General features: G+C 42.6%; 1 protein-coding gene across 2 annotated transcripts in view; it reads right to left on the bottom strand.

Moving 5' to 3' along the window:
* Positions 1-27,678, bottom strand: part of CHM (CHM Rab escort protein) — a 732,389-nt gene that overhangs the window by 440,849 nt on the left and 263,862 nt on the right. For both annotated transcript variants that reach the window (XM_078688468.1, XM_078688469.1), the window contains exons 5-6: positions 16,124-16,469; positions 13,408-13,524 (exon numbers count right to left, since the gene is read on the bottom strand). In XM_078688468.1, coding sequence (XP_078544594.1) covers positions 13,408-13,524; positions 16,124-16,469 — 463 coding nt within the window. The remainder of the gene's footprint in view (positions 1-13,407; positions 13,525-16,123; positions 16,470-27,678) is intronic.

Raw genomic sequence — 27,678 nt, 5'->3', positions numbered from 1 at the left:
ACAGTGGTGATTAATATTCAAATAGTACATGGACAAAACTTGGCGGATCATCCCACTGCAGTTCCAGTCAATGCAGAAATGCATCTGTCTTTGCCCTCTGTGTTCAAAGAAGAACATCTCCTGTGTACTGCACTGCCACTGTGCTAAATGTTGCTCCGACACTGGATTAAAGTGAACTTCTAAATCCAAGGATCAATTGAAACAGTGCAAGCACCATACATGTTTTATCTTAATGTGGATGATATGATCACGAGGGTAAATGTGAGAGGTACCCCTTAACTAAACATCAAGGGAAATAGGGTTGTCTAACCAGTGAACTAGAAGTATTCCCCTGAATGAGAATAATTAAAAGAAGCCAAAAAGGGGTCAAGGAAAAACAAAAACCGTGACAAACCTTCCTTCTCACCTCTCTAACAAACTGGATCGAGGTAGAGATTTCTTTAGCTTAGTGGCCAGGTAAAACAGCCCCCCCTTATAGACAACTGTCTAAAGAAACTACAAACAATTAAATACCAGGCCATTCCCTAGCGTAACCTGAGAATAAAGCAGATGGCCAAAAAGTGTGAATAGCCACTCTGTAAGGAATTGTGAACCAAGTTGATTTTTGCAAATGTATGCATGCATGTATTAGGATGGTAGATCTACGGATCAAAACACGGCAAGAGCATTTGTAAAAAGTTCTTTAAATTGTATGCACCCTGTTCTCTCAGCTTAAAATGTTTCAGCTCAAAATGTTCGACCGAGAGTAGCAAACCTGGTTACATAGAAACTACTACAACAGTTTATCATCCATATGTATAGCTCTGCAACAGTTGTCAAAAGTAAAGCATTTATTTTATTATGCATGATAAATGTTTATGATTCTGCACTCACCAAACCTTACTGTATGTTCACTCCTTTAGGGCAATTATATAGACCCCTACACCACGACAGAAACCAAAAGGTGTCTTGATAAAGGTGGACAATAATTTGGAAAACCACCGAAACGCGTCGACGCTACACACAGTATAATTCACGATCTCGACATCTTCGCTGATATATTGTATCACAGTACATATAGCTTAGGTGTATACAATAGAGTCCGAATATACAATAAGTATTGCACAAATTTTATGTCTTACTGTTTTTTCTGTCTTTGTGATTCAATCTTGCTGGCCGAAATTGAGACTCGTTTTTATTGTTTTAATTTTGTTGAGTGGGCTCCAATCTTTGGGACCACTCTCCTTTTAACATTTGTATGTTTCAATAAATTGTAAGAATTCTTTATATATATTTGTATTGTGGTATTGTTTTTCCTTGACCCCTTTTTGGCTTCTTTTAATTATTCTCATTCAGGGGAATACTTCTAGTTCACTGATGATATGATCACCCCATGATCTTATAAAAGGCCATGCAAATCCTTACGCTGTTAATCACATGATCTTTGATCTGACTGCATATACATTATTTGAAGTGGTAAATTCCTGTATGGATATACATAATTACAAAAACATATTTTGCTATTTGTACAATGGCAATTGATATATTTATCATGTGAGTGCTTCACATGAGATTTACCATTCTAGTCATTCTGAACATTGAATAACTCCACGGAGACATTGCACAGTCATTCAAGGAAAAGTTGGATTATTTGCATAATGGTTCTAGGAAAGATCCACGTACCTATATAACAAGTGCCTGAGCTTTTGCTCACTCTTATTACAAACCACAGAGCTATTTATTTGCATATATTTATTTACTCCTCCATAAGAGAATTTTAGTAACTAAAACGGACAGAAGTAATAAGTTACATTCCAGTAATTACAATTCTCCAGCTTTGGTGTATTTCATAGATGCACAATCTTGAATCATTCACCATCGTTCAGCTGAGAGTCCCACTGTGACCTTTCAATAGCAGTATTAAAGATTTTGCACAGCAAAAAGTACAAAGTCACTGTAGTAGCACAATCACCATATTAGAACAGTTTGCAGTTTGTTCGATTTTTAAAAAGTTTACCGCTGTCAAACCTAGACGCATTTAGCTGGCGGTTTCAACTTTCCCCGCCTCAGACGCCGAAGTCATCGGCTGCAACACACGTGTTTTTAAAGGTACATATTTTGAAAGTTATCAAGTGCGGTTTAGCGCAACCGAGAACAGACAGCATAACGTGAATGCCTAACTCCTCTATTAGCGTATATTTCCATCCGAAATAATGCAATGTGTAGTTATTTAACCTGCTACGGCCGTTTACATAAACAAACCTCTTTACATGTAATGCTTGCGAGGAGAAGTGCCATATGTGGGTACTATCCAAACGCCCGAATATGGAAACATACCCAAAGTATCTTGATTGTGAGTAAATCGGAATAAAACATCTTTGAGCTGATAAGTGCACGTTTTTCCCACAACAGAATATTGGCTTTTAAAAAGAACATATCGGGTTTTACCTGTCGCCAGAAAAAATGGGATGTGTGCAGTGAAATCGCAACTCGAAGGTAATGCGATAATATGTAAATAATATACGTGCTTATGCAAATGAGGGGTTTAAAATGAAAACTTTTAACAGCAATTCAATTAATAGCCAGGAATCGCGTTTTTTTGCAGATTTCACATACCTATATGACAGGAAATAAAAGGTGCCTCGTTTTTTCTGTGCTTCTGATTATGAAATATACAGAATGCGACTGAAGTCACTATAGGTAAGAAATGGAACTTGCTACATATAAGTATCAGAGTCACGTTCACAATATAAGCTGGATCGTGCATTTGGTAGCATAAAAAAGCATAAAAATGGAAAGGTAGCTACGATACATCTAAGCGAGTTTCCAATACCTGGAATGTAGGCAAATAGATTGGACCTCAGTGTAGGTTTTGACTTATAAAAAGTTGTCTCCTCAAAATAGTTACAACAAAAAATACGTTTATAAAAACAAAAGCGCGATGAATAATTAGATGTTCATTTTCTGATTAGTCAATATATTGTAGGAACCCAGTAGATTAGAATATCTGGAACCTTGAAACCTTGAACATTGCCCTATAATAGTTATGGTGAAATAAGAGACATGACTTTGTAATATAAATTAAGAAATCTGTTCATTGCCTTTTATTATTATTCCAGCCTTATAAATTATCACCTGGCTTTTTTCAAAAACGACTGAATTCCAGGGAAATTGGGTTTTCCCATTTAACAAAGGTGAGTGATTCTTTGCTCTCATCATGCTACTGTTGCCATACTGAAACGAATAAAAAGAATAGAGGATACTTAAAATAGAGATAGTTTAAGGTTATGGCGATATTAGCTAGTTTCAAAAATTAGGTTGGGACCTTAGAAATAGGATTCCCCCTTTTTTTATTATTATTATTTTTTTATTAAAACTAACCCCAATAGTTACACCAGTTTCTATAATAATAGATGGTCCGTAAACCCTGGACTACTTTATTTTCACCCCTTCTTCTCTCTCTCCTTTATGATTTTGAAAATACATCGAACTAGTGTTATCATGTAACAGATTGTATTTATTAAATTTGTTAAAATTTACATCCAGGAATCAAGTGTACGATGAGACAAGATACATGATCATTTATTCTTATGTGAGACCTCAATGTGATAACTTCAACTTCAGCTTTGTGACTGAATGTATTGCTCTTTACAAACCTGACTATTTCAGTTAAATAACATGCTGTCTCTAGAATAGAAAGAAAAACTTAAAACTTGTTTTATAAACACATGGTACTATGTATTCGAGGAATCTAAAAGTATTTTTCGCTCTAGAAATTTGGCTGGATGAGATTTTGTCCTGATGAAGACACTAATGCGTGTCGAAACGCGTCGACAGAAAACAGCCTCCCACGCTCCTTTTTAAAATAACTACAACATCACTTCAGTGTTTCCATTATAACTAATGTTCTTTTTTTAATAAGAAAAGCAATTAAGTTTTTTATTGTATCAAATGTATCAAACAAATTATATGCATATAATTGTATGTGTTTAATCCTTTTTTATCAGTATAATTAAATCATTTTTATACATCAGTATAGTACCTTGTTGTGTTTGGTCTTATACACTTTGTTGTTTTAAATAGCCTTGTTTGTACCTTCTTGTTCTGTTTGGCCTGGGTTTATACCTTTATATTGGGTTATCAGGGTGAGTAAATGGACATCTTGGGTTATGTGTTTGCAGATATTAAGCTCAATGGAAGGAGTATTAGTGGGAAAGTGTATGTAGCAGACCGTGGAACACCCATTTTGATTTGGAAACACCAATACGACCTACATATCGTAATAAATCTGAGAGCACCCTTGCAGATCATGGTAGTTGATGATGAGTCTATTGCTGACATTTTGAAGGGGGTTAAACACATTTTTAGAGACAATCTAGAAGAGCTCAAATGTTAGGCGCACAAGAATGAGTGAAGGAGGGAGCATACCTAGGCAGCACAAAGTGAGGAGGGTGCCAGTGGTAATACATGAGGTTAAAAATCTAATTCAGGATATGTTAGATGAAGGCATCATAGAACCAGTTGAGGCATCTAGATGGATTTCACCCATGGTCATTACCAAAAAGGCAGATAGACGTCTTACGTTTTGTGTTGACTTGAGATCCCTTAACCCCTCCCACGCTCATGACGAGCTCAGCTCGTCATGAGCCACGGTTCTCGTGTGCTCATGACGAGCCGTTGGAATGCTCGCACGCGGGGATAATTCCCCTGCTGTGCTGAGCGATCCACGGAAACGGATGTGGCCGTGACAAGCTCAGCTCGTCATGAGCACACGAGAACAGTGGCTCAGGACGAGCTGAGCTCGTCAGGAGCACCGGGGCGCTGTGCGCGACCCCCCTCCCGCCAGCACAGCGGGGGAATCGGGCCAGCAGCGAAAGGGTTAATCAAAATGTTATCGCAGATACGTACCCCCTTCCTAATATAAATGAAATTGTACTAACGTTGAAGGGCGGTAAGTACTTTTTGAAGTTAGATCTGAAGAGTGCTTGTCACCAGATTAAACTGCATAAAAGTTTCAGGCCCCTTACTGCATTTATCACGTTGAAAGGTACATTTTTAATTCACTCGTATGACATTTGGTTGGTCATCGGCTATGAGTGTATTCCAGAGTATGCTCAGTTGTTCAAGGGGATTGAGAATATACAGATTTTTCAGGATGGCATTTTGATCTTTGCGTAGACTGTGGAACAACATAATATGGTCTTGAGACAAGTGCTAGGAAGAATTGCAGACATGCGTTTAGCTTACAGAAGAGAGAAGTGTCCATTTTTGGATTAGAAGGTTGAGTATTTGGGATACAGAATCACGTCTGATAGTGCTAAGCCCAAAGCAAATGTATTGGAAGAGCCATGCAATAGAGATAAATTGAGATCCTTTATGGTTCTCGATCAATACTATTCCAAGTTTGAGAAGGGGTTTGCAGAAAAGAACGAGAACTTGAAAAAACTATTGGAGAAAGGGCACAAATTTAAGTGGGAACTTGCACAGGACAGGAGAAGAGTTTTGTGAGGATAAAAAGAGATATATGTGAGGCAGGTGTTTTGTCTCCTTTTGACATAGCACTTAATTAATTTATTTATAAAGTCTACTGTAACTGTTGATGCCAGTGCTACAGGTTTGGGGGGCCATCTTGTCCCAGAAGCATGGGGATAGAGAAAAGACTGAGGCGTTTGTATAGGACACTTTAGACAGCGGAGAGGAATTACTCCGTTATTGAACTGGGAGATGCTGGATGGTGCCTGGGCAGTTGAATATTTTCCCACATACATATGGGTGTTAAATTCACGTTGAGGTCAGATCACAAACCTCTGGTCAAAGTACTTCTCCCTGCTGGGGCAGGCAAATGGTCAGCGAGATTGGCAGGAAGACTCCAAGAATATAAATATGGAGTTCAGTATATCCCGGATAGAAAAATATTCAAGCAGACTGCCTGTCTAAGTTACCGTTGGAGAATGGTGTGGTTGATATTCAAGTTGATGCAATTGAGTACGCAGATGGTGCTTTCTCAGCTGAGGAGTAGAGTTTAGAGATGGAAAAGGATCAGGAGTTAAAAGAAGTTATGAGAGTTTATGAGAGTGGTAAGATCGGAGAAGTTAGGAGGGAAAGTTGTGTGTCGTTAGCCGTACGTCCCTTCATCAACTTGAGGGATGAGTTGAGTTTGTGAGGGTGTTGTTTACTAATGAGAGGTGCCAGGTTCATACCACCTTCAGGGTTGAGACCCAGATTGGTAAAAATGGCTCATGAGGGGCACTTGGCTCAACTATGATGCAAAAAAAACTCAAAGCGCAATTTTGGTGCACTGAACTCGATAGTCCGGCTTTTGAGTGGGTTGCGTAATGCCCAGTGTGCAACAAAGGTGTAAAAAGGCTCAGGGTAGGAGTGCAATCTAATATGGGGCACGTTGCAAATCCGGGTACAACCTGGCACACAGTTTGCTTTGATTTTATTGGTCTGATGAATTAGTTGCAAAGAGAGTTGAGGTTAGCATTAGTATTGGTTGATGCATATTCAAAATGGATTTGTGTGACGTTTATGAAATAAGTCACTACTAAAAGTACAATTTAATGTCTGAATGGTATTTTCCTGGAGGAAGGTGTGCCATCTATAATAATTCCGGATAATACCACACAGCTGGTTTAAGATGAAATGAAGAGAGTTTTAAGAATTTATGGTATTAGACAACACCACACTTCGTTCTATAATCCCCAGGGTAATGCTTTTGTGGCTAAGGGCTAATAGATCGGTGAAGGGTGTTATTCAGATGGCGGTGAGAGTGGAGTGAGTGTGGAGAGGCAAGTTGAGGAGATGGTGTGGGCATACTGCACAACTGTTCAGGAGTCAACTTCCTAATCTCCCTTTGAGGTCATGAGGTGTAGGATGCGGTGCTCTAAAATGGTACCCGTGTGGCTGAAAGAGGTGGTGGTGCACCGTAGGCAAGGCAGAGAGGTGAGTGTCTTTGCTGCCGAAGGTGTGAATCATAACTTGAAGGCAGGTAATTGGGTCAAAGTCAAAGCGGGGAGGTTTGTGAAGAGTTTGTCAAAATTCCGTGGTCAGTATAGGATCAAACAAGTGTATAGATTTCATGTGTTACCAGAGAATGGTGAAAGGTGGAATCGTTGTAGAGTAGCTTTGTATCAAAAGAGGGTGAGTGTCTTTTTAAGAGCAATGACTGGGGAAATTGTTTTATGTTATTGAGTGATGAGGATTGCAAGAGATCACAACCTGAGACATCAGGTTTTCAAAGTGTTACTGAGCAGAGCAAGCCTGTCAGAAAATGCAGGCCTCCGGTCTTTCTTACACATTATGTACAGTGAGTTGTTAGGCTGCGTGAAGAGTTGATATGTTTATTTAACATTTGGTTTATTTGATATGACTAAGATGGTGTATTCCCGTTATAGCTTCTTCCTTGGCCAGTTTTGATATTACGCCTTGTTTTTTTTGTTTTGTTTATTTTGTATCTTATACTGAGAAGGAAAGAGAATGTGTTATAAATTGTAATGTGGCTTTAATTTAGGATGGTGGAATTTCACAGGTGGAATTCCACGCATTGTTTGAGACGGCCGCTCCATGTGAGACAGTTTCGCTGCCAGCATGGGAGGTGTTTGTAACTGCTGTTAACCAAAATAAAAGTTTGAAAAGAAACTTACCTGTAAGACTTCTACTTGCATATTTACAACAAAGAGATTATGTGTCAAATGATCTCCTGAACTTTGAGATAGCTGCCAAGTGTGATGCAATGGAGGCATATTTGAAGCATGATTAAGCCAGAAGCAGGAGAGAAGTTGGAAACTGATGTGGCTATCCTGAAATTGCATGCAGACATCACCGACAGAAACGGTTCCATTTGGCTTGATAAGTTTTACTAGTGGAAGAGGCCCTAGCTTGGGTCCGAAAATCTCGCCAACCCAGTCGAAAATGTAACTGCAAATTCCATGTGTTCAGAAGCAATAGCCATAAGTTTTGAGTCAGGATGTTGAATCGGTCTATTGTTCCTCCACAGGAGATTGTGACGTTTCTGTGGAGTAATGGGCAGATACGAGAGTCGAAGAGATCTGTGAAACTAAGCTGGGCCAATGAGGATCAGCCAGCATGGTTCTTTCTTGGCTTTGCTGAGAACATTCAGGAGGAGTAAAGACATACGAAAGGTCTTGTACCAGGAGATAGAACATCCATCCCCTCTTGATGCCACTGCCCACTGGTGAAGTAAGAATATTTTTTGTTTGATGGTGTCTACAACAATTCTATTGCTAGTTGACCTATTGGCATAAGATTCTCTCTGTCCAATCGTGGTTCAATTACCATTTTTGGGAGATGCTCTTGGTCTTGCTGAGAGTATCTGCCCATGTGTTCATGACCTGTGGGAGATATTCTGCTCTTAAGATGTTAGTGCAATTGCTCAGTCGCAAAGCTGTTGTGGTTCTTCCAAAAGTGGACAAGATCTGGTATCACCTTTCATGCTGACCTAAAACTCCATAGTGATGTTTTCTGTTCCTAATAGGACTAGCACATTTCTCAACCTGGGAAGGAAAGATTGTAATTCATTTCAACCTGCTCTGAGCTCCTGGGCATTTATATAAAGGCCAATCTGATCGGTCATGTTAGAAATGGGGTTTCTAGTAGGCTAGGGTATGCACCTAAGGCAGGAAGAACCCACCACTCTAGCCAGGATAAGCAAGTTACACACCAAAGATAACCTGTGCTCACCCTCTGGTAGCTTGGCGCAGAGCAGTCAGGCTTTTTCTCAGAGGCAATGTGTAAAGTATTTGTGCTACAAGTATTACAGTACAGCAGTGAAAACAACACAAAGATTTCACACTAGTTTAGAAAATTAGTGACCCTTTATCTGGATAAACAAGACCAAAATGACAAAAATCCAGTTAATATCTCCTCCAGTGTTCACTTTTCAAAAAGAGATTGCTGTCAATTATAATGATTCTAGAAACCAGTGCTCTTCTATCGAGGTAATTATGGTATTTTGTGAGATCACTGTGAGAAGCGCAGTGTAGCATGTTGGAACCACTCGGATTCGAAGTAAGGGAAAAGAGTCTGTCCTGAAGTACTGAGGGGATCCAAGCTAGCAGCACTAGCGTGTAAAGAAGCGTTTTTAACCAACACATTGTTTCAGAAACAAACAGGTAATAGCTCCCAGCGATGTCGTGTCAGTTCAAAATAGGAGCCCTTCTGTGCTTTTTTGTTGGGGTGTTACAGTAATGTTTACAACAACCCCTCCACTTCGGAAAGGAGGAGACCGGAATGAAAAAGAAAATGCTTTGGGGGTAGAGCATGGTGACAAAGAAAAGGCGTGCAAGGTCTCCGAGCCACTAGTATGCTGGTGCAAGGATTCTCACAAAGGCTGTGTACAAATAAGTTTTGTTGCCTACAAGCGTATTAAAGGGATAGAGCGGGTCCTGGTATTCACGGTACCTAGATATAGATCTTTGCTGATGTGCGGACTGGGTGCACCGTACTAGCAGCACCGAAAAAAAACCAGGGAATTCCAATACTCCCCAATGAAAGAAGCCGGTCGCCAGCCAGCCGTTCCTGAGGTCAGGGGTCCTCACACACAGATCCGCGTCAGCATCAGGGATGGCAACAGGGAACACAATACAGGTCTCTTGGTCTAAACAGTGGTGCTTCTCCTGTTGGCAGTGGGACACAGGCCTCTCAGAGAACCGGAGGCAAGTCAGCAAGCCCTTGAAGTTCTGGGGGTAATTAGATGAAGTGGGCAGGATCCTTAATTCCTCACTCCAGAGGAAGCAGTCAGCAGGCCAACTCAGCAGAGAACAGTGCAAAATGGCAGTCCCTCCTGGCAACACAGCAATCAGCTACTAGGAGGCCAACACAGCACAGCAGTGGCAAAGTGACAGTCCCTCCTGGCAGCACAGCTCATCTTAGTTGCAGAGTCTCCTCAGGATCCCAAAGTGAACTACTTTGGGGGTGTCAGAGGTCCAGTACTTATACCAAAATGTGTCTTTGAAGTGAGGAGACAACAAAAGAATCCTTCGATCCTCTCACGGTCCCTGTCCTTCCTTCCCTAGCTCCAGGCACATTACAGGGGAGCATACAGCTCTTTGTTTGGGGACAGGCACTGCCCTATCTATTCAGGTACAGGTGTCAGCCCCTCCCTCCTAATCAAGAAGGCCCATCAGCCTGGTGATGGGCCATCAGGATGCAAATGTCACACCCTAGTCCCTTTGTGTGATTGTCTATAGGAAAATGCACAAACCCCAACTGTCACCCTAACTCAGATGTGAATTAAGAGACACACAGAGGCACAGAATGATTAAAGTAGGAAAATGCCAATGCACCATCAGGATTCAAGCAAGCCAGGCCGAAGACGGCTGTAATGCCAGAAACCGGTCCCCGGAAGCTTGTTTCCTTCCCAGTGTAAGAATTGGCTTTTGTAGTTTGGTTTGCCCTGTTCCCATCATGCACTGGGACAGGAACAGACTAATTTGCATACAGCCAGGTTCTGAAACTGGGATGGTGCAGTGAGCTAAAAAACGGTGTTGGATCTAGCCCTGATCTCTTGACTGGGTGAGAGTATTCTGCTTAATTCAGAGACTCTGTCCCTCACCACCCCTTGTTGTAAATAATTTTGTCCACCCTAAGCGTGGAAGGGTATACTCAGACATGAGTCCCTTGCTCATTGCACCATCAGGATTCAAGCAAGCCGGGCCGAAGACGGCTGTAATGCCAGAAACCGGTCCCCGGAAGCTTGTTTTCCTTCCCAGTGTAAGAATTGGCTTTTGTAGTTTGGTTTGCCCTGTTCCCATCATGCACTGGGACAGGAACAGACTAATTTGCATATAGCCAGGTTCTGAAACTGGGATGGTGCAGTGAGCTAAAAAACGGTGTTGGATCTAGCCCTGATCTCTTGACTGGGTGAGAGTATTCTGCTTAATTCAGAGACTCTGTCCCTCACCACCCCTTGTTGTAAATAATTTTGTCCACCCTAAGCGTGGAAGGGTATACTCAGACATGAGTCCCTTGCTCATTGCACCATCAGGATTCAAGCAAGCCGGGCCGAAGACGGCTGTAATGCCAGAAACCGGTCCCCGGAAGCTTGTTTCCTTCCCAGTGTAAGAATTGGCTTTTGTAGTTTGGTTTGCCCTGTTCCCATCATGCACTGGGACAGGAACAGACTAATTTGCATACAGCCAGGTTCTGAAACTGGGATGGTGCAGTGAGCTAAAAAACGGTGTTGGATCTAGCCCTGATCTCTTGACTGGGTGAGAGTATTCTGCTTAATTCAGAGACTCTGTCCCTCACCACCCCTTGTTGTAAATAAGTTTCAAAAAGTGGCATTTTCAGATTTGTAATTTGTTAACTTGCTAGGTCGAAATTGCGGTTTAACACTGCAGCCACAGGCTCTGCAATGACAGTAGCCCTTTAAACATGGCTCAGGCTGAGTGGGTGACACAATCTGTGCTGAAGGCCCACGAGTAGCATTTAATTCACAAGCAATGAGCAGACGTGGTGCATTTTACTAGGGACTTACAAGTACATTAAGTATGGCATTTATGGATAAGCCAATGTTACCATGTTTAGAGTACAGAGCATATGCACTTACGCACTGGTTAGCAGTGGTAAAGTGGTCAGAATCTGAAAGTCAACAAAAAGAGAGCCTGCAAAATAGGAGAAGGAAGTCAAAAGTTTGGGGACAACCCTGAAGAAAGGGCAGATCCAACAGGTCGTCCAACGACCCCTTGCTTCTAGCTCCTCAAAGCAGGCACGGTACTCCAGAAGTCCACTCAGGAAGGTAGTATTTCAAGATGATTTATTCATGAAGATAACAAGTAGTGAAGTACAGGACATCGTGTAGATATGTTGTAGATCAGAGCCCCACCAGGAGCTGCCTGTCAGCTGCTCAGTCCATGAGCAACTGTCACTCTGCCTCTCTCAGTCCCAACATTCTGAGGCATCATCAGACTCCAACATTCCAATGAGTCAGAGCACAGACACTGGCTGAGCAGAGCTGGTAAAACACCTTACAATATACTACGCAGGATACTACAGACTTCTTGGCCACAACCAGTGAAATAAAACAGCCTTCCTCTTAGGTGTCAATGAAAATGTTGGGAATTTAGTAAAATACGATGACAAAAAGGACTCAGTGTAGAGCTCTGAAGGGTACTCCCTTCAACAAGATGTGCAGTAAAAATATGAAGTATAAAAGCAGTTCGGGTGAATGGAGCTCAAAGCACTCTCACCTCTTCGACTGGAGTTGGGTATTTTCTAATGAGGTTATTGTGCGACTAATGTCACATAGCTTTTACTGTTTTCAATACTACTGAAAGATCATCAGGGAACTTTCAGCTCAATAACATGGAGTGATTCAAGAATGGGAATCTAGGAAAGATCAAGTGCTGGTGAAACACTACTTCTTGCGTGCCCAAACTTCCTCCCTCCCTCCTCCCCTCCCCCCCCCCCCGAGTCTCTGGGGTTCAGAAATGTCTGGGTTGATGGGTTTCCTTTGTTGCCTGCTAAGCTTATCCCAAATCAGGATGTTGGTCAATATCCCCCAAAATACGTTTTTCACAGCAACTGTGACGCCTTTACATGGTCATATTTTGGAGTCTTTTCTGTACAAAGGTCCGCCCACTCAAGTGTGGTATTATTTTTATTAGGAGAAGAGTAAGAACACAGCAATTTTACCTCTGGCTTTAACTGTTGAAAGGATTATTAATAAGAAGAAGTGTTGGATCTATACAAGTCAAGCTACCCTGAATTCTCCTTCATCTCTTGTTTTGCAGAAATGCCAGTAGAATGTAGGGTTACCAGGGTGCTGCTGGGGCTGAATACTGCAGCAACCCTCTACCCCGCCCCAAATGAATTGTCTTGGTCTTTTTGTACCAAACGTTTGACCCTTTCAGGATAGTTTAGGTAACTAAAACTAGTGCCGTCCAAGAAAATCACACCTCCATGGATTGTCCTGTGTCCCTACCCTTTTGTGATCAGTCTAGGGTTGGTTCGATTCAGATGCTGCCCACCAAAGCTAGACCCAAATACTGCATCCATCTTCTCCTTCCAAAAAACAGCAATGCGTTTTTCAAGATTATAGTTAAAATTCCTCCTGCTAAGGGAAAGGGGTTGAAAGTTGAGCCAACAGAACAGATAGTTGTATTTAAAACCCATATTCCAACCACTTTGCCTGATCCCTCCTCACTTTTACTACTAAATCCTATGCCCATTCATGTTGGGATTTTGAGCCATCCAGGGGTAGATCTCTGTACAGAAAAGATAGGTAAGGCAAAGGCAGAGATCTCTCGCCAGAGTTTTGTGAATTGCATTTTGGAGCACGTAAAATAGTATTAATTTATGAACTGCAAAATTGCTTTTGTGACCAGGCCCTACAAAGCAAGTTAAATTTGTAAATTGTTATCGATCACACTACATAAAACAAAGTGCTTCAAAACACCAAAGTACCTGTTCAACTTTTTCTTCATGGAATGTAAGAATTCGGGTGACATTTTTGAACTCCACATAACGGCTAACACTGGACTTGATGAGAAGGTCTATCAACGAGCCACGAGAGTAAAGAATCTGGAATTGACAAATAACAAATGGATCAATTCAGTTATTAATGATTTTTAACACTATGAATTGATTAGTTAAAAGACCTCTGATTTATGTCACTAGATTACCAGGGTGGTAAATCAATTGCTGCCTAAACATTGTAAGTCTTGAATGGGAATAATTTAAAAAGACATGTTGCCAAGTACCAGCTTGCATTGTACTCCTAACTGGAGTTTTTACGTCTTGAAACTGATGTCATTACCTTAGGAAAATTCAAAAATAATACAGGAAAAATACAGAAAAAAGATCTATGACAGGTTTAAAACACAAATATCGTATTAAAAAACACTTCTGTGCAAAATCTCACTAAACCACTTATCTCTGCTACTGAAATCTGGATTGTCCTTAAACCAAGCCAAATAAGGAACTGGTAGAACCAGCCAGCCACAGACCAATCTGCCTTTCTAATTCTGATGGCAAAGTCTTCTCTAAAATTCTCACCTCACCACACTGTGTCCTATCAACTCACTATCTTATCCATCCCAACGTGGGCTTCTATATAACAGACTTTGGGCCTGATCACGGGTTTAGCAGTCCTACAGCGCTGCGGTCCTGCACTGTCCGATGTAGGAACGCCAAACATGTGAAGCGACCGCCCGTCAGATCAGGGGTTAAATCCTGGTCTGGTGGGTGGTGTTGCAGCAGTCTACAAGGCTCATAGAAGAGCTTATAATACAGACCGATGCAGTCAGACCTCTGACTGTACCTTCCTGCATGGTGTGCCATACATGCCACACCATGCAGGAAGTGGGTGTACCAATACATGGTGGCACTCCATGTGCCCCTCCGCATACACCCCTTCTGTCCAAATCCAGCAAGGGTGCCTGTTACCTTTTTGTCACCCTTTTCATGGCGGGATCACCGCCATGAAAAGGGTGATGAAAATGCAACTTGTAATATGCTCAGCGGTGCCAGCAGCGTATTACAGGTGGTTGAAGACTGCCAACCTAGCGGGATCCTTAATCTTGGCGGTGCCTGCAGTCTGACCGCCGCAGTCCAAATACTGCATCCGTTTCCGCAGTGTGGCGGTGGTGAAACCACCACCAGGGAGCCGAACTCTTAATAATGGCCTTTGTGTGCACACCAAGAATGTGGTTCATCCGTTCTTTTTTCAGCTTTAACTTCTGTTACACAAAGCAGCGGCCAATGGGGATGAGTAGTGGAAAAGAACCTCTGTGTTGGACAAGATAGCCTGCTGGTAGCATTTTACAGATCAACAAGCAAAACATGTTGAAATCAAAGTGATGGAAAGAGCAGTCACCCCAAGAACCTGCATCCTCCACAAGGCGGTGGTAATATTTTTGCCAGACCTCTCATGTTTACGTAAAGCTATCAAAACACACTACTAATGTCAACATGGATGCATATGGTGCCAAGTCTGAAGTTGAGTTCACAAGCCTGCACTTCTTTGTGTTTTATGTCAGACAGTCCATAATTTCTTAGACAAGGTCTAGGATTGTGTTAGAAACATCTCAGGTTGGGGCATTCAGGACAAAAAAGGTGTTCGAAATGCATTGGTGGGTGCCAAATGGATATCAGTGGCTGAAGTCTCTAGTGGCTTACAGTGAGGGAAAAGCAAAGCTTGACGCAGCATGGGTCACGATATCCAAAAGAGCATCCAGGAGCCAATGAGAAAGAGGCACCAATACCAAAATAATGTTTGGTAATAAATCTTTGAAAATAAACTACTTGTTCGGGGTAGGATCCTCTAGGTAAGGAGATCTGTAGTGACCTGGGTAAATGCAAAAACATTTTTCGTTGCAGGTGAGTTTTCTATGCAGAACCGGCTTCTGTTATACATCTTAAGAAGAGATGGAGCAAATAGAGGAATAGAGATGTCAGTTCTTTTTCTTGTTAAGCCTCTTTACTAAGGTGTGGGTGAATCCCTCTTCTGAGTCTCGTCTGACTTCGAGAAGAGCTGGGATCTATGGCCTTTGCACTCAGCTGCCAGGAGTTGGCTTTCAATTTTGGGTACATATGGTCTCATACACGCAGGTATGCCTGAAATTGCAGTATTCATTTACAAAAAAAGTCCCTAAAAAAAGGTAATCTCCAAGAGTCTGAGGTGCACAGATAAAAGGAAACAGCATCATGGCTGTCCAGTGGCATCTTTATGGAGCTATATAGTCATTAATGTGGTGTCTGACCAGCTCTGCAACCTGAGCCCATCTGGTGTCACCAATTACTGTGATAAAATTGTTTGCAATTATGTCTGATGACTAGGGGTATTTTAATAAGTAGGGAGTTTACAGGAAGAAATGTGTAATAGAAATCTTAGTGTTGGAAAGCCTTTAACTTACTACTGTTACCAATTCAAAAGTAGTTCACTTGTGTTCTAAAATTCGAAAGAAAAGTTTTCAGTGACCAGAAAATACATGCATCATCAAGCATTCATTTATAAGTTCTGCATTTCAAGCGTTAATATCAAATAAGGACAACATAACATGACTGGTTATCTTCAATAAGCGAAAATATGTAAGAGTTATGGCACATCTTAAGCAACAATGTACTAGCAAACCCCTTCATAAAGCAAGGTTTATAAAACGGCTAGATGGCAAACTCTTACCGTTGATACTAGATCAATATTAAATTTTCGTCCTTCTCTGATGATATCGGCATAAGTAATCTTTCTCACTAATTGTGAAAAAGGGGCTTCTGTTGTGGCCTCTACTAAATTCTCGCTGTTTTCACAGTCCAATGGTACTTCGTTGTTTGGTAAGGAAATGCTGTCAACAGGAGTTTTTGAATCACTAGTTTGTTCCTCCTCCAGAGGCGTGTCTTGTTTTTCAGAATTACTGTCATTTTGGCACTCCTTTAACGCGTTTTGGTCATCCTCATTGGTATGCGAGTCTGAAACGACAGGATGCTTCTGCAGTGCACCTGCTTCTTCAACACTGTCTTCTGAACCCGGGCTGAAGAAGAGAATACAGAAGAAAAGGTTTCTTCAAATGAAATATGTTGTATTAACAAGATGTTGATATACAATTAATCAGCAATAATATCTAGATAAATAATCAGAATGAGGCAATGATGCATGACAATTCAAATTCTAAGTCAGAACAAGAGGCTCTTTCATTTTTAGGTCGAGTCTAAACAGCACTTGCTTTCAGGTTATCTGTTGTATGTATTTTGTGGGGTCGGACTCCTCCCAACCCTTGGATTGGATTTTTTCTGTGCCATTTAAAAATCGTAGCCTCCAATGGCTAGTAGTTGGTGCATGTCCCACCATTTTTGAAAAGATAACTCCCCTGGAGTATTGCTGCGGGAACGAGCAGCGACGCGCACGCGGTTCTTCCATATGAACATTCAAGGAACTCGTTACTGGCAGCGATTCCCATCATGCTTTTGCCGCTCCTCTGCATCCCAGTGCAGCACCTTCACCTGCCTCCCCAACCCACCCCAACCTCCCAGTTCGCTACTTGCCACCCCGTGGCTGCTTCTTTAAATGCATCTCAAACCCAGCATAAGTAAGTAAAAGAGGGCACACACACTCCATGTATTCCCTGCTGTCCATCGAGGCATTCTTTCACAGAGCACATGGCCATTCAGCAGCTAGGCATCAACAAGGAATAGCAACACCATGCCCCCAGTGTCTATGGTGCAGGTGTGCTGCAACCTGGATGCACAGCAAAAAGTGAAATAAGTATGGCACAGGTCACACCTGCTGTTTAGCTCAGGTTCCTCCATTCAGCAGCTAGCAAGCCGCCAGGCATCAACACGGAAGACTAACACCATGGCCCTGGTGTCTCTGGTGCAGGCGTGCTGCAGCATGGATGCAGAGCTAGCAGTGAAATAAGTATGGTATGGTTCACACCTGTTGCTTAGCTCATCTTTCTCCATTGCGCAGCTAGCCCCGCCCCTAGCCCCGCCCCTAGGCATCAATACGAAAAACCATCACCCTGGCTTCGGTGTCATCTGTGCAGGGATAGTGGGCAAATATTAGGGAGATACCCTGATCTTTAGGAAAAGGGACGGGTATGCAAAGCATAAAATTTACAAATTCCCTTTTCTCCTTGATAGAAAAGAAAGAACACTCATTCTAGAATAATACAAACTAGATAGATCATGTGTTATGGGCACCTTCTATGAGATCTCCTAAACAAATTAGACATTAAATACAACCTACCACGTTTGAAATAGGAAACAAACTAAACACATTTATGAATTGCTGTATAACAATAGACAAAGAAAAGTACTTATTTGTGAACAAGAAAATGTATCCAACTATGTAGTATGAGTCATTTAGTTAAAAACTTCATTGTCATATATTTACTAACGTGACAATCACATGAAGGAATTTTCTTTTTCATTGAAGAATAAATATATCAATACATAAAACAAATTAAAATTCATAAACCAATTCTTCAAGGGTTCTGGGAAAACTGTCAATGCAGCAGTTTGGTGACACTTCACCTTCTTCAGGACAAACAGATTTTTCAAAATATATCTAATGATATAAATGGAGACACAAAGTCTTGTTATCTACTGTTATCAATCATCAAGTTCCCAAAGCACGTGACCAGATATTTTGAATGAAGTAAATGCTATATCGCCCATTTTTAGGTCTCGCCTAGGCAGCGTGCATACGCTGATGACCTTTAGAAATTGGTCAGCTCTTTTCAAGCACTCGTTCGTGCTTGTGCTGGCATCCACCTTGGGGACCAAGCAGCGGCGCGCAGGGGCCATCTGTTTTCAATTAGCGTGGCTGCGTGCACTTGCTCCTCCACTGCCTGTATCACCCTCACTCTCCTTTGTCAACTTGTTTGGCCGCGCTTGTTCTCTTTGTGAAGCGTGCCCTCTCGTACCTCAAAGATGAATTACCAAACCGCAAGTTCCTTCAGCGTGCACCTCTTTGTGTGCGATACACCTAAATACGACGTTCTACACTATTTTACCAGGCACACTCCCATGGCCTAATTTTGGAAGATACTTGTTTTGTTTTGTAAACCACGTCAAATTGATGTTAACACCATTCTGTTTTAATTCACTTTATAATTTGTTCCTCGAGTTTAGGAGTTTTGGCTGTGTTGTTTACCTTCAGTTGTCGTACAGGGCGTGGGCATTGTGAACATGTTATACTACCGTGGAAGACTTTCGCTTATTAAATAAAGTGAATGTTCAAACAAGAACGCACAAGGGGAAAACATTCATTGCATTGTGTAAGGTGAAATAAAAATTCTCGACATTACCGGCAGCAAGTTGCACGCCCCGACAACTCTTTACAAGGGGTTGCACCCAAGAAACACGCTTCCAGCAGAAGTTGTGTTAAAGTACACTTTCAATAGAAAAGTTTGAGGGGCATAGCTCATAATGATGCAGCAGGCACAGGGCTGTGAGGGAGAGGCGTGCACCCTAATTAGTGATGTTATTTACTTTTCAGCATAGGAATAGGGGGCTATTCTCGAAGATTATTAGGGCCCCTGCCTGGTGCCCTTCATAGGAAATATCCGCTTTCAGAGTCAACGATTTGGCGAAAAAGAATGAATAATGTTACAATAAAAAAAAAAGAAATTTTAACCATCACGTTATCACCCAGTAGCTGGCGTCTTTGTAGGAATATGCTAGACACACACAGACACGTAGCGATTAAGAGCAAAGGAAAAGGCACTATACATTAAATATTCCTTGTTAATACCCGCCAGAACACATTCATTATTTCTATCCCCAAGCAAAAGTTCTGAAAAATACAACGGAGATTCTTCTGAAAAGATGCCAAGGATAAACAAGCATTTGCAATGCAATACTTCTCTCAGTTACGCACGTTTGAGCTATTGGCATTGTAAATGGCTATGCCTTTTATTTTGGTATAGGTTTTTAAAACTTAAGTAAAAGACATTGTCATTTACAATGGCAATAGATTAAACTCGCGTAAATGGGAGACCTATTGCATTGCAAATGCTTGTTTAATTTAGCTTGATGCCAAAGGTGCAGTCCACAGGTTGCACTTCAAGGTTTCACTTTTAAATAAGGGTCTTGCAACCAGAACGGTGTTCCCAGTATGTGTCCTGCTTTTTCAATCTGCAGCGTGCTCTTATTCATATTCGGCAACAGAGAACGCTGTGTGATGACCACGCATCATTTTAAAATCCACAATATTATGCACTATCCCCAACTGACTTAGGCAGTGTTTTATACTGCAGATTGAAAAAGCAGGATACATACAGGCAACACCGTTCGGGTTGCCAGACCCTTTTTTTAAAGTGAAAACTTGAAGTGCAGAAATGGCTGCCAGGTAGCCCTTAAGAGTGCCCAAAGCAGAGCCCTGCTGGGTCAAAGAACAAAAGAACCTTAAAAAGTGGGGCCGAAAGGGGATCCACAGCCTTTGTTGTGCATCATGCCACAAACTTGCTCCCTCGGCAGGCGTATACCGTCTTAGTGGCGGGACGCCTGCCTGCCAAGATGACATTACAGACTTCGGGAGTAAGGTCAAAAGCTGTCAACTGTCGTCGCTCAATCTCCACGCAAGGAGATGGAGGCTGAACAGGTTCAGGTGGAGGACCTGCTGCTGTGACAGAAGATCCTCTCGAAGGAGCAGTCTGATCAGAGGATTGATAGCCATGCTCAGGAACTCGGGGTACCAGACTCTCTGTGCCCAGTCCGGGGCCACAAGACTGACTTGGGCCCGGTCACGCTTGATCTTCTTCAGCACTCGGGGCAGAAGTGGTACAAGCGGAAAGGCGTACAGGAGGCTTCAGCTCCACTTGCGATGAAAAGTGTAGCCGAGCGAGTGCTTCCTTGGAAACTCTAACACGCAGAACTGCTGACATTGAGTGTTCTCTTCGGTGGCGAACAGATCTAACCAAGGCTCTCCCTACTGCTGAAAGAGACCTTGTACCATCTCCGAGTGAAGACGCCATTTGTGATCCACTAGCCACAGGCAGCTGAGTTAGTCCGCCTTGGCTTTCAGAGAACCTGTCAGGTGTTGAACCACCAGGGTAATGCCCTGATGTTCCAGCCATGCCCAAATTTGAGCATATCCATGTAATTGCTCTATATTCTGACAAAAGTGTTTCTAATAGGAAAGGCAAGTTCTTGTTTCGGAGAACTGAGTTAATTAGTCGAAAATGAAAAGGCTGAAGTAGGAGGAAAAAATTGCATTTCCAAAATATTTCTTAAGTTGATATTCAAATGTTAATTTATGGTGAGGTGGGAAGACATATTGTTGATATTTCCTTCATGCCAGAGAGCTCTTAATGTGAGGCCTCTTATTTTATTTATTTATTGAACATATGTAGGCATTTCGTACTGATAAAGCTTTTTATAACATCACTATTGGTAAAATTGCCTGATGCGCTGGGGTGGTCACTACTAGTAATAGTGTTTTTAATCAGTAAAGAAGATGTTATGCCCTCTTTGGTATTCTGCAGAAATCTCTTCATAAACTATGGATTGTGCAGAATGCTGCAGCCCATTTGTACCCAGACATCAGTCAGCCTTATAAGCCCTAATGCAACTTCACTGGCTGTCTATGAGGAAGTGCATTGACTTTAAAGCACTCTGCATTACGTTTAAGGCACTCCATGACTCCGGCTCTGATTTACATTAAATGCTGTTTCTCTTAGTAGTTCCCAAGTTTAGAAGATTCAACTGGGCCGGCAGAAGCTTAACTGTCTGCACGGCCAAACTTTGGAACACTGTATTCCTCCTAACCTGAAAAAAATGACAGGTCTCTTCTCCCTTAGATAAAGCACTTAAAACGTGGCTTTTCCGTTAATGGGCATCTTATCTTTAATTGGTTCTCAGTTTAGGCTCTTCTTTTTACTTTCCTTGTTTTGGCAATGCCTAGACGCCTCTGGGAAATAGTGCCCTTTAGAAGGATTATATTAGTTACCATGTAAGAATCTGTTTGTGGTATGTAGTGCTGTAGATTCACCTGCTCTCCAAACTCCTGTCATCTAGTGTTTGTTCTGGAGTTGTGCAAGTTGTTTTTCTCTGATGATTTCCGAGTGACTCCTCCTCTCGGTCATACTGCGCATGGACATCAACTCCTTTGTTAGATTGTTTTCCCGCAGGCAGATGAGAAAGGAGTTTAGAGTGTGTGTAAGAACAAAGATGTCTGTGCTAAATCTAAATGTATCCTATAAGTATGTATGTAAAGGCCACAGATGTCCGAGAAGGAGGAAGGGCGCATGTGAATCGATGGCATGTGTGGCTGTAAATACACATTCTCTGCTTAGACTGTAAAGCAGTCCATCCACAGAAGCGATAGCTAGCCTGTTGGAGATGCAGTTGTTTGATAAAGGGTATGTAGCACTGCCTGACCCACATTGGCTTGCTGGTGTGTTAAAACATCCACACAATAGTGTTTGGTTAATGTGTGTGGGGTAGACAATGTAGCTGCTTTACAAATGTGAGCTATGGGAATATTTACTTAAAAAGGCTATAGTAGCTCCTTTTTTTACGAGTCAATTGTGCTTGGGGAGTAATTGGCAAAGTTCTTTTGGCCTTAACGTAGCAATTGACTGTCCAGCTGGCTGTGCTTGATTTGGATATAGGATTGCCTTTATGAGGGGAAGAAAAGGCTAAAAAGAATTGCTTTGTGTTCCTCAAAGTTTCAGTTCTATCCATGTAGAACATATGTGCTCTTTGTACTTCCAGGGTATGAAGAGCTCTTTCCGCTACAGAAGCAGGGTTAGGGAAAAAAATTGGGAGCTCAATGGATTGATTGATATGAAACTGAGAGACTACCTTAGGTAGGAATTTAGGATTAGTTTGAAGAACCAAGTGTGCCTCTATGTATTTGAAAGTGTCATGGGCTTTCAGTTACGGGCTAGGATGACCCATGTGGGGAAGCACGATATCCCACCCATGGGGCTCAATTAGGCTGATCACACCCGGCGCTGACACAGTTTACACTACACCCAGGTCCCAGGTGAGGAGCTACTCCGTGACAGAGGGTAAGCTGCCATAGAGGACATCTTAGTGGGGGATATAATCATCGTGCGACACCAGAAGGCATCCAAGCATGAAATCCCCAATGACGCTATAATAGGAAATAGCGCATATAAGTTCCCCCCTTGATAGGGCTGTGAGGAGAACAGCACACAAACTGTCTGAATACCTTTAGTGAATGTAATGGTAAACATGTGTAGAAGGTATCTGACCACATAATGAATGAATGAAGCACGAATCAGTGCAGGACTATGGCAATAATAATAGTGCTGACCGATGAGGACTTGAGGATTTCAGCTTCCATCATGCCTTAGGCTCTCCACGCACCAGGCGATGGCTCTCACAAGACTTGAGAGATCCTGGTGGCCATACTGGATCACTGAGAGTATTTGAACCACTTCCGTCAACCACACCCTTGCTAGAAAATCTGCCTTCCTCGAAGGACAGTCCTGCTATCCTGAGTCTGCAACGTGTCCTGCTCAATCCAGGAAGTGAATGAATGCCGGAATCACCCGACACTGGACACGGTTGCTACAGGCTTGCACACCACAAGTCTGACAGCAGGATCTACAGCACTGACAGCGCATCTGGATCCATCGGGGGAATGCCCCCTCCAGCTAAGTCATCGTCGACTAGGCCTCACACGTGCGCATGACTAATTCTGTTGCCAACTTGTTGACTTTTGCCATATTAACCCTCAACTCACCTTTAGGTGCTGCTAACCTCGGCAGTGCCTGTAGCGGGCACGCAACTCTATTAACACATAGGTGCTACTAACCCCGACAATGCTCACAGCTGGTACCCAATACTATTAACCCCTGATGTGCACATAACCCTAGAGGTGTTGATGGCTGGTGCATGAGCCTATGAACCAGCATCACTAACTCAGAAAGCATCCATAACCGCATGTAGCTTGATGAAGCACAGAGAACTTTTAATAAAGGTCACTGAACAGGGACCTCGACGGTCTTAAGTTTAAAGGCACTTCCAGTTGTGCATCCCTTTCCACCCACACAGCTAAAAGCTATACAGCCCTCTGCTTTGAAGTGAGTGTATGTGTGACCCTAACACCCTATATGCGTGTGAAAGGGGGCTCAATACGCTGATAAATATTTCCTTCTTTCCATACACAGGTGGACGTCTCCTGGGTCAAGTCTTACACCTACATCTGGTGCACTCAGAACAGAATTCATGACAAGCCGGTGAGGGAGAACCACTGTGCACCATAGGCTGTCTTTGTTATTTTGCCCCAATCCCCATTCTCCTTGGTCCACTTCCTGGGAAGCAGTCTATCTGTTCTCCTTGGAGAACAACACTGGTAGCGGACTGCCCTCAGCATTGCAGCCTCTGGGCCCGGAACTATCAGGCTAGTGCACGTGTGTGTTTGGCTACTGACAGGAAGAACAGTTCTTCCAAAGTTAAAGTCTAGAGCTCACTAACACATCTGAGTGAGGTAATGGCAAATGCCACTTTACAAGACAGAAATTAAAGGGGACATGAGTGAAGAGGCTCATGGGGAGACCTATAAATCTGGTTAGAGCAAGGTTGAGGTTCCAAGAGGGTGCTGGAGGTACCAGAGGAGTAACAACGCTTTTCAAACCTTCCACAAAAGCCTTAATGAGTGGGATTTTGAACAGTGAGGGAAGCTGTCTGTTTTGGAGATAGGCAGCCATTGCGGTAAGGTGTAACCTAATGGAAGTGTAGGCTAAATTAGCCTTTTGCAAATGAAGTAGGTAGAAGATAATGTCTTGCACCTTGGCTTTCATTGGGTCAATTTGTTTAGGGTGACAGTAGTAAACAAAACGTTTCCCCTTTGCAGCATAACATGCTCTAGTTGTGAGTTTGCGTGCTTGTAAACTAAGATACCCAAACTCTATGACCTCTGCTAAATTTAGAGCTTTGGGGTCTGGGTGTCTGATTTGTCCATGATTCTGAGTATGAAGCTCTGGCTTGTTGGGGAGATTCTGGTGAGAAACTACTGAGAGATCTAGTATTGTTGTGAACAAGGGCTGATTCACCCAGGTGGGAGCTACTAAGGAGCATGGTGAAAGATGTTTGCCTGAGTCTCCGAACCAGAAAGGGAATGAGAGGGAGACCAATTCATCCATAGTGCGTTGCTCTTGGATAGGGGGTGTGGGTATCTGTAGATGAAGTTTAGGCATTTTGTTTTTTTGGCTGTGGTGAAAAGGTCTATTTGAAGAAAAAACCACTTTTGAAAGTAGGGAAGGAGTTCCTACTCGTGGGTCAGTTGCTGCATCATGCTGAGGAGGTCTGCAAAATCTCAGCAACAACTTGGCTCGGGCCTCCTCCAAGACCACAGGCCGTACCCGCGCAACAGAGTCGAAGAATGGGAGTATAGACCCAAAAGATATGCAGTGTTCAGTGAGCGCAGTGCCAGGCTGGCAGAAGAAAACATCTTCTTTCCCAAGGTATCCAGCCTCTTGGATTACCTGTCACCAGAGAGTGGTAGGGAATGCACCAGAATTTATTCTGTAATCAGAGTCTTGGATGACCAAGCTCTGCAGTGTATGAGCTGGTTGAGGTAGTTAGGGTCCCCTGGGGTGGGGCAATGATGGCAGGCAATTGTCATTCACAGGAACCCCTGTGAGGGCTTTGTTAAATAGCAGAAGCGGTTCAGATGGGCTCAATCCCAGTTGAAGCATCAAGACATTAGTCTTGAATGCCACAGAGGGCAGCTGAAGGTCTAGGACCTTGGCCGCCCTTGTTACCACCACAGCAAATGAGCCTGCCTCCTCCGTAGCCACGGTAGAAGGAGAGAAAAAACAATAACTGGAAAGGACTCCAAACCAACGGCATCACCTGAGTTTCACAGCAGGTGTGTCCTCAGAGACATCTAAGGACTGGTAATCATCAGGGTCCAGTGGTCCTTCCCAATCATCCCCAAGTCCTAGCCCATAGAAAAAGGGCACAGGCTCTGTCCTGGAAGGAATGCCTCCAGTCGGTCCACGCCCTCTGTGTCGGAGTCGAGGATGAGTATTGGGACAGCGCCGGGGTAGGTTGAGGTTGTTCGAATGGTGATGGACGGATCTGTCCATGGATCCATTGGGCCGGACAAGCTCTGGGGGTGAGTTTATGGGCTGAAAACTAGAAGGGCCCCCCTGAACCCATGGGCCCCAAAGGCGCGCCAGCAGAGATGGCCCAACAAAATATGAGGTACATAGCCTCATAAAACTCACGTACTTTGGTGGGGGTTGCTCGGACTCCAGAAAACTCAGGAATGTGTGAAGACGCCATTATCGCAGGCCCAACTGCGGAGCCATGCCTCGTCGCGTCAGATGACTTAGACGGACGGGGCACAGCCGAAGTCCTCTTTAACTTCTAGTTCTTTTTATGTTTGTGGGACTTACCCAAATGCCCAGATGACTTCCACTGTGACGACAAGAACCTGGAATGGCTCCACAACATGTCCCGGGATTTTCCTCTCGACCAGGATCGAGAAAGTTGTGGGTTAGAGTATCGAGCAGCAAGGACCTTAAGGGACTGGTTCCACAAGGCCTTGGCACGACAATCGACACAGGTCTTGGTGTTGTGGTCATGCTCGAGATACCAAAGGCCTAGGAGGTGTGGCTTTGTCACCAACATATTCTGGTGACAGGAGCTACAGGGTTTGAAACCAGCCTTCCCAGCGGACATCCCTGCCACACCGCAAGACATTGTCTCAAATAATCTTCGACAAAAGGTCAAAAAAAGGTCAGCCAAAAATTGACTGGGGGAAGCTCTTTTTCAGATCTGCACTGACTGTCATGGAAAGAAAGAATGTACGTCAGAGCGCTGGGGTAGCACCTTTATAGGAACTGTGAGCATCAATTCCAGCACAGACGCTCCTGATGATGCCACCTAAACGTAACATAACATAACACTATGTGGTGGCCACTATGGTAATCTTGACATTACAGCAGTGCTAAGTGTGAGCAGTTTATTCAGACTGCTTTCCTTTCTTTAGAAGCAACTCCCATTATAGATTAGGCTGGAGATGTAAGCAGTAAACGTTAAGAAGGCTATAAATGATAAGAATTGATTTTGTTTTCCTACCTAATTAACATTTCCTTCCCTAACGTTCTGAAATGCTGACAGAGATTGGAAAGGCTACAAATCTGTGTATGTGGGGCGGAGACCTAGCAATGCAATTGAAAATAATTTTTCACATTTTTGGAAAAACAAAATAATTACTAGTTTAATAAAAGAAAAAGTAACATGACGGAAAAAATAGAGGAACATCTCCTATTTGTTTCTTTCACTATGCTCCAAGCAATAGGTAATTGCAACATAAAGTACTAAACACTTGCATGAGGTCAGCTATGGTTAATTTTAAAACTTTTAATGTGCATGATTCATATGTACAGTAAAACATCCTCCTGTGAAATAGAGGCTGTTGAGAATGAGCGATACATTAAATGTCTCTCCCTGGCGAAATCGTTACCAAGTTTAAAAATAGCAATAATGCACATCTCAACTCCCCATCCACCTGTGCAATCATCAATATATTTACATTGCGGGGTCGCATGGAGATATCTTGCAAGTGTTAAATGGAAAAAAAGATAAAAATGAACATGACGGCATGAATGTCAAACGTTAAAGGTTTTTTCGGTATAAAATATCATCCTCTCTGAAACCCCATTACCCCTTTGATTTGCAGTCAGCCACGCAGATAGATCACAATGATAAATCACACAAAATGGGAATGTTCTTAAAAAAGACATCTTCTTTAAAGTCATACCTACAGCATGATATTAACTGTAGGATGGAAATGGAAGCTGAGATGTCATCGGTATTAATTCATTCTAGCAAGCATTAGGATCCTAAAATGAGAAGGAAAAATAATCTTTGTTCTCAAAGTTTAAAATATATCACTCCATCAAAAGTCTGAAATCCAGTTAAGAAGATTCTCATACTTTCATATAGATTCGCTTCCAGGGTTTAGCAGATCAAGGGCGACTGTGTGTTTAGCGCAAGACTTTTTAACCATTGCTAAAGAACTATTAACGTAAAGATAACGAGGTATGATATGAGCTGGGCATGATCATAGCCTGAAAGGGGTTTCAGTACCTCACTCCTCCTTGCCTTTTCCATGAAGATACAATTTCCTGGCGCATCTGTACAGGAGCAGAATCAGGCTTTCCAAATTAACAGGTCACTATCTCAAGACTATAAGGCCATGCTTCAGACCACCTAAGAAACTAGACTTTAGGTACTGAAAATTCGTACATG

The sequence above is a fragment of the Lissotriton helveticus genome, chromosome 4_1 (assembly GCF_964261635.1).
Source record: "Lissotriton helveticus chromosome 4_1, aLisHel1.1, whole genome shotgun sequence".
Classification (NCBI taxonomy): domain Eukaryota; kingdom Metazoa; phylum Chordata; class Amphibia; order Caudata; family Salamandridae; genus Lissotriton; species Lissotriton helveticus.
Note: the sequence above shows the minus strand (reverse complement) of the source record. Positions and strands in the feature narration are given on the sequence as shown.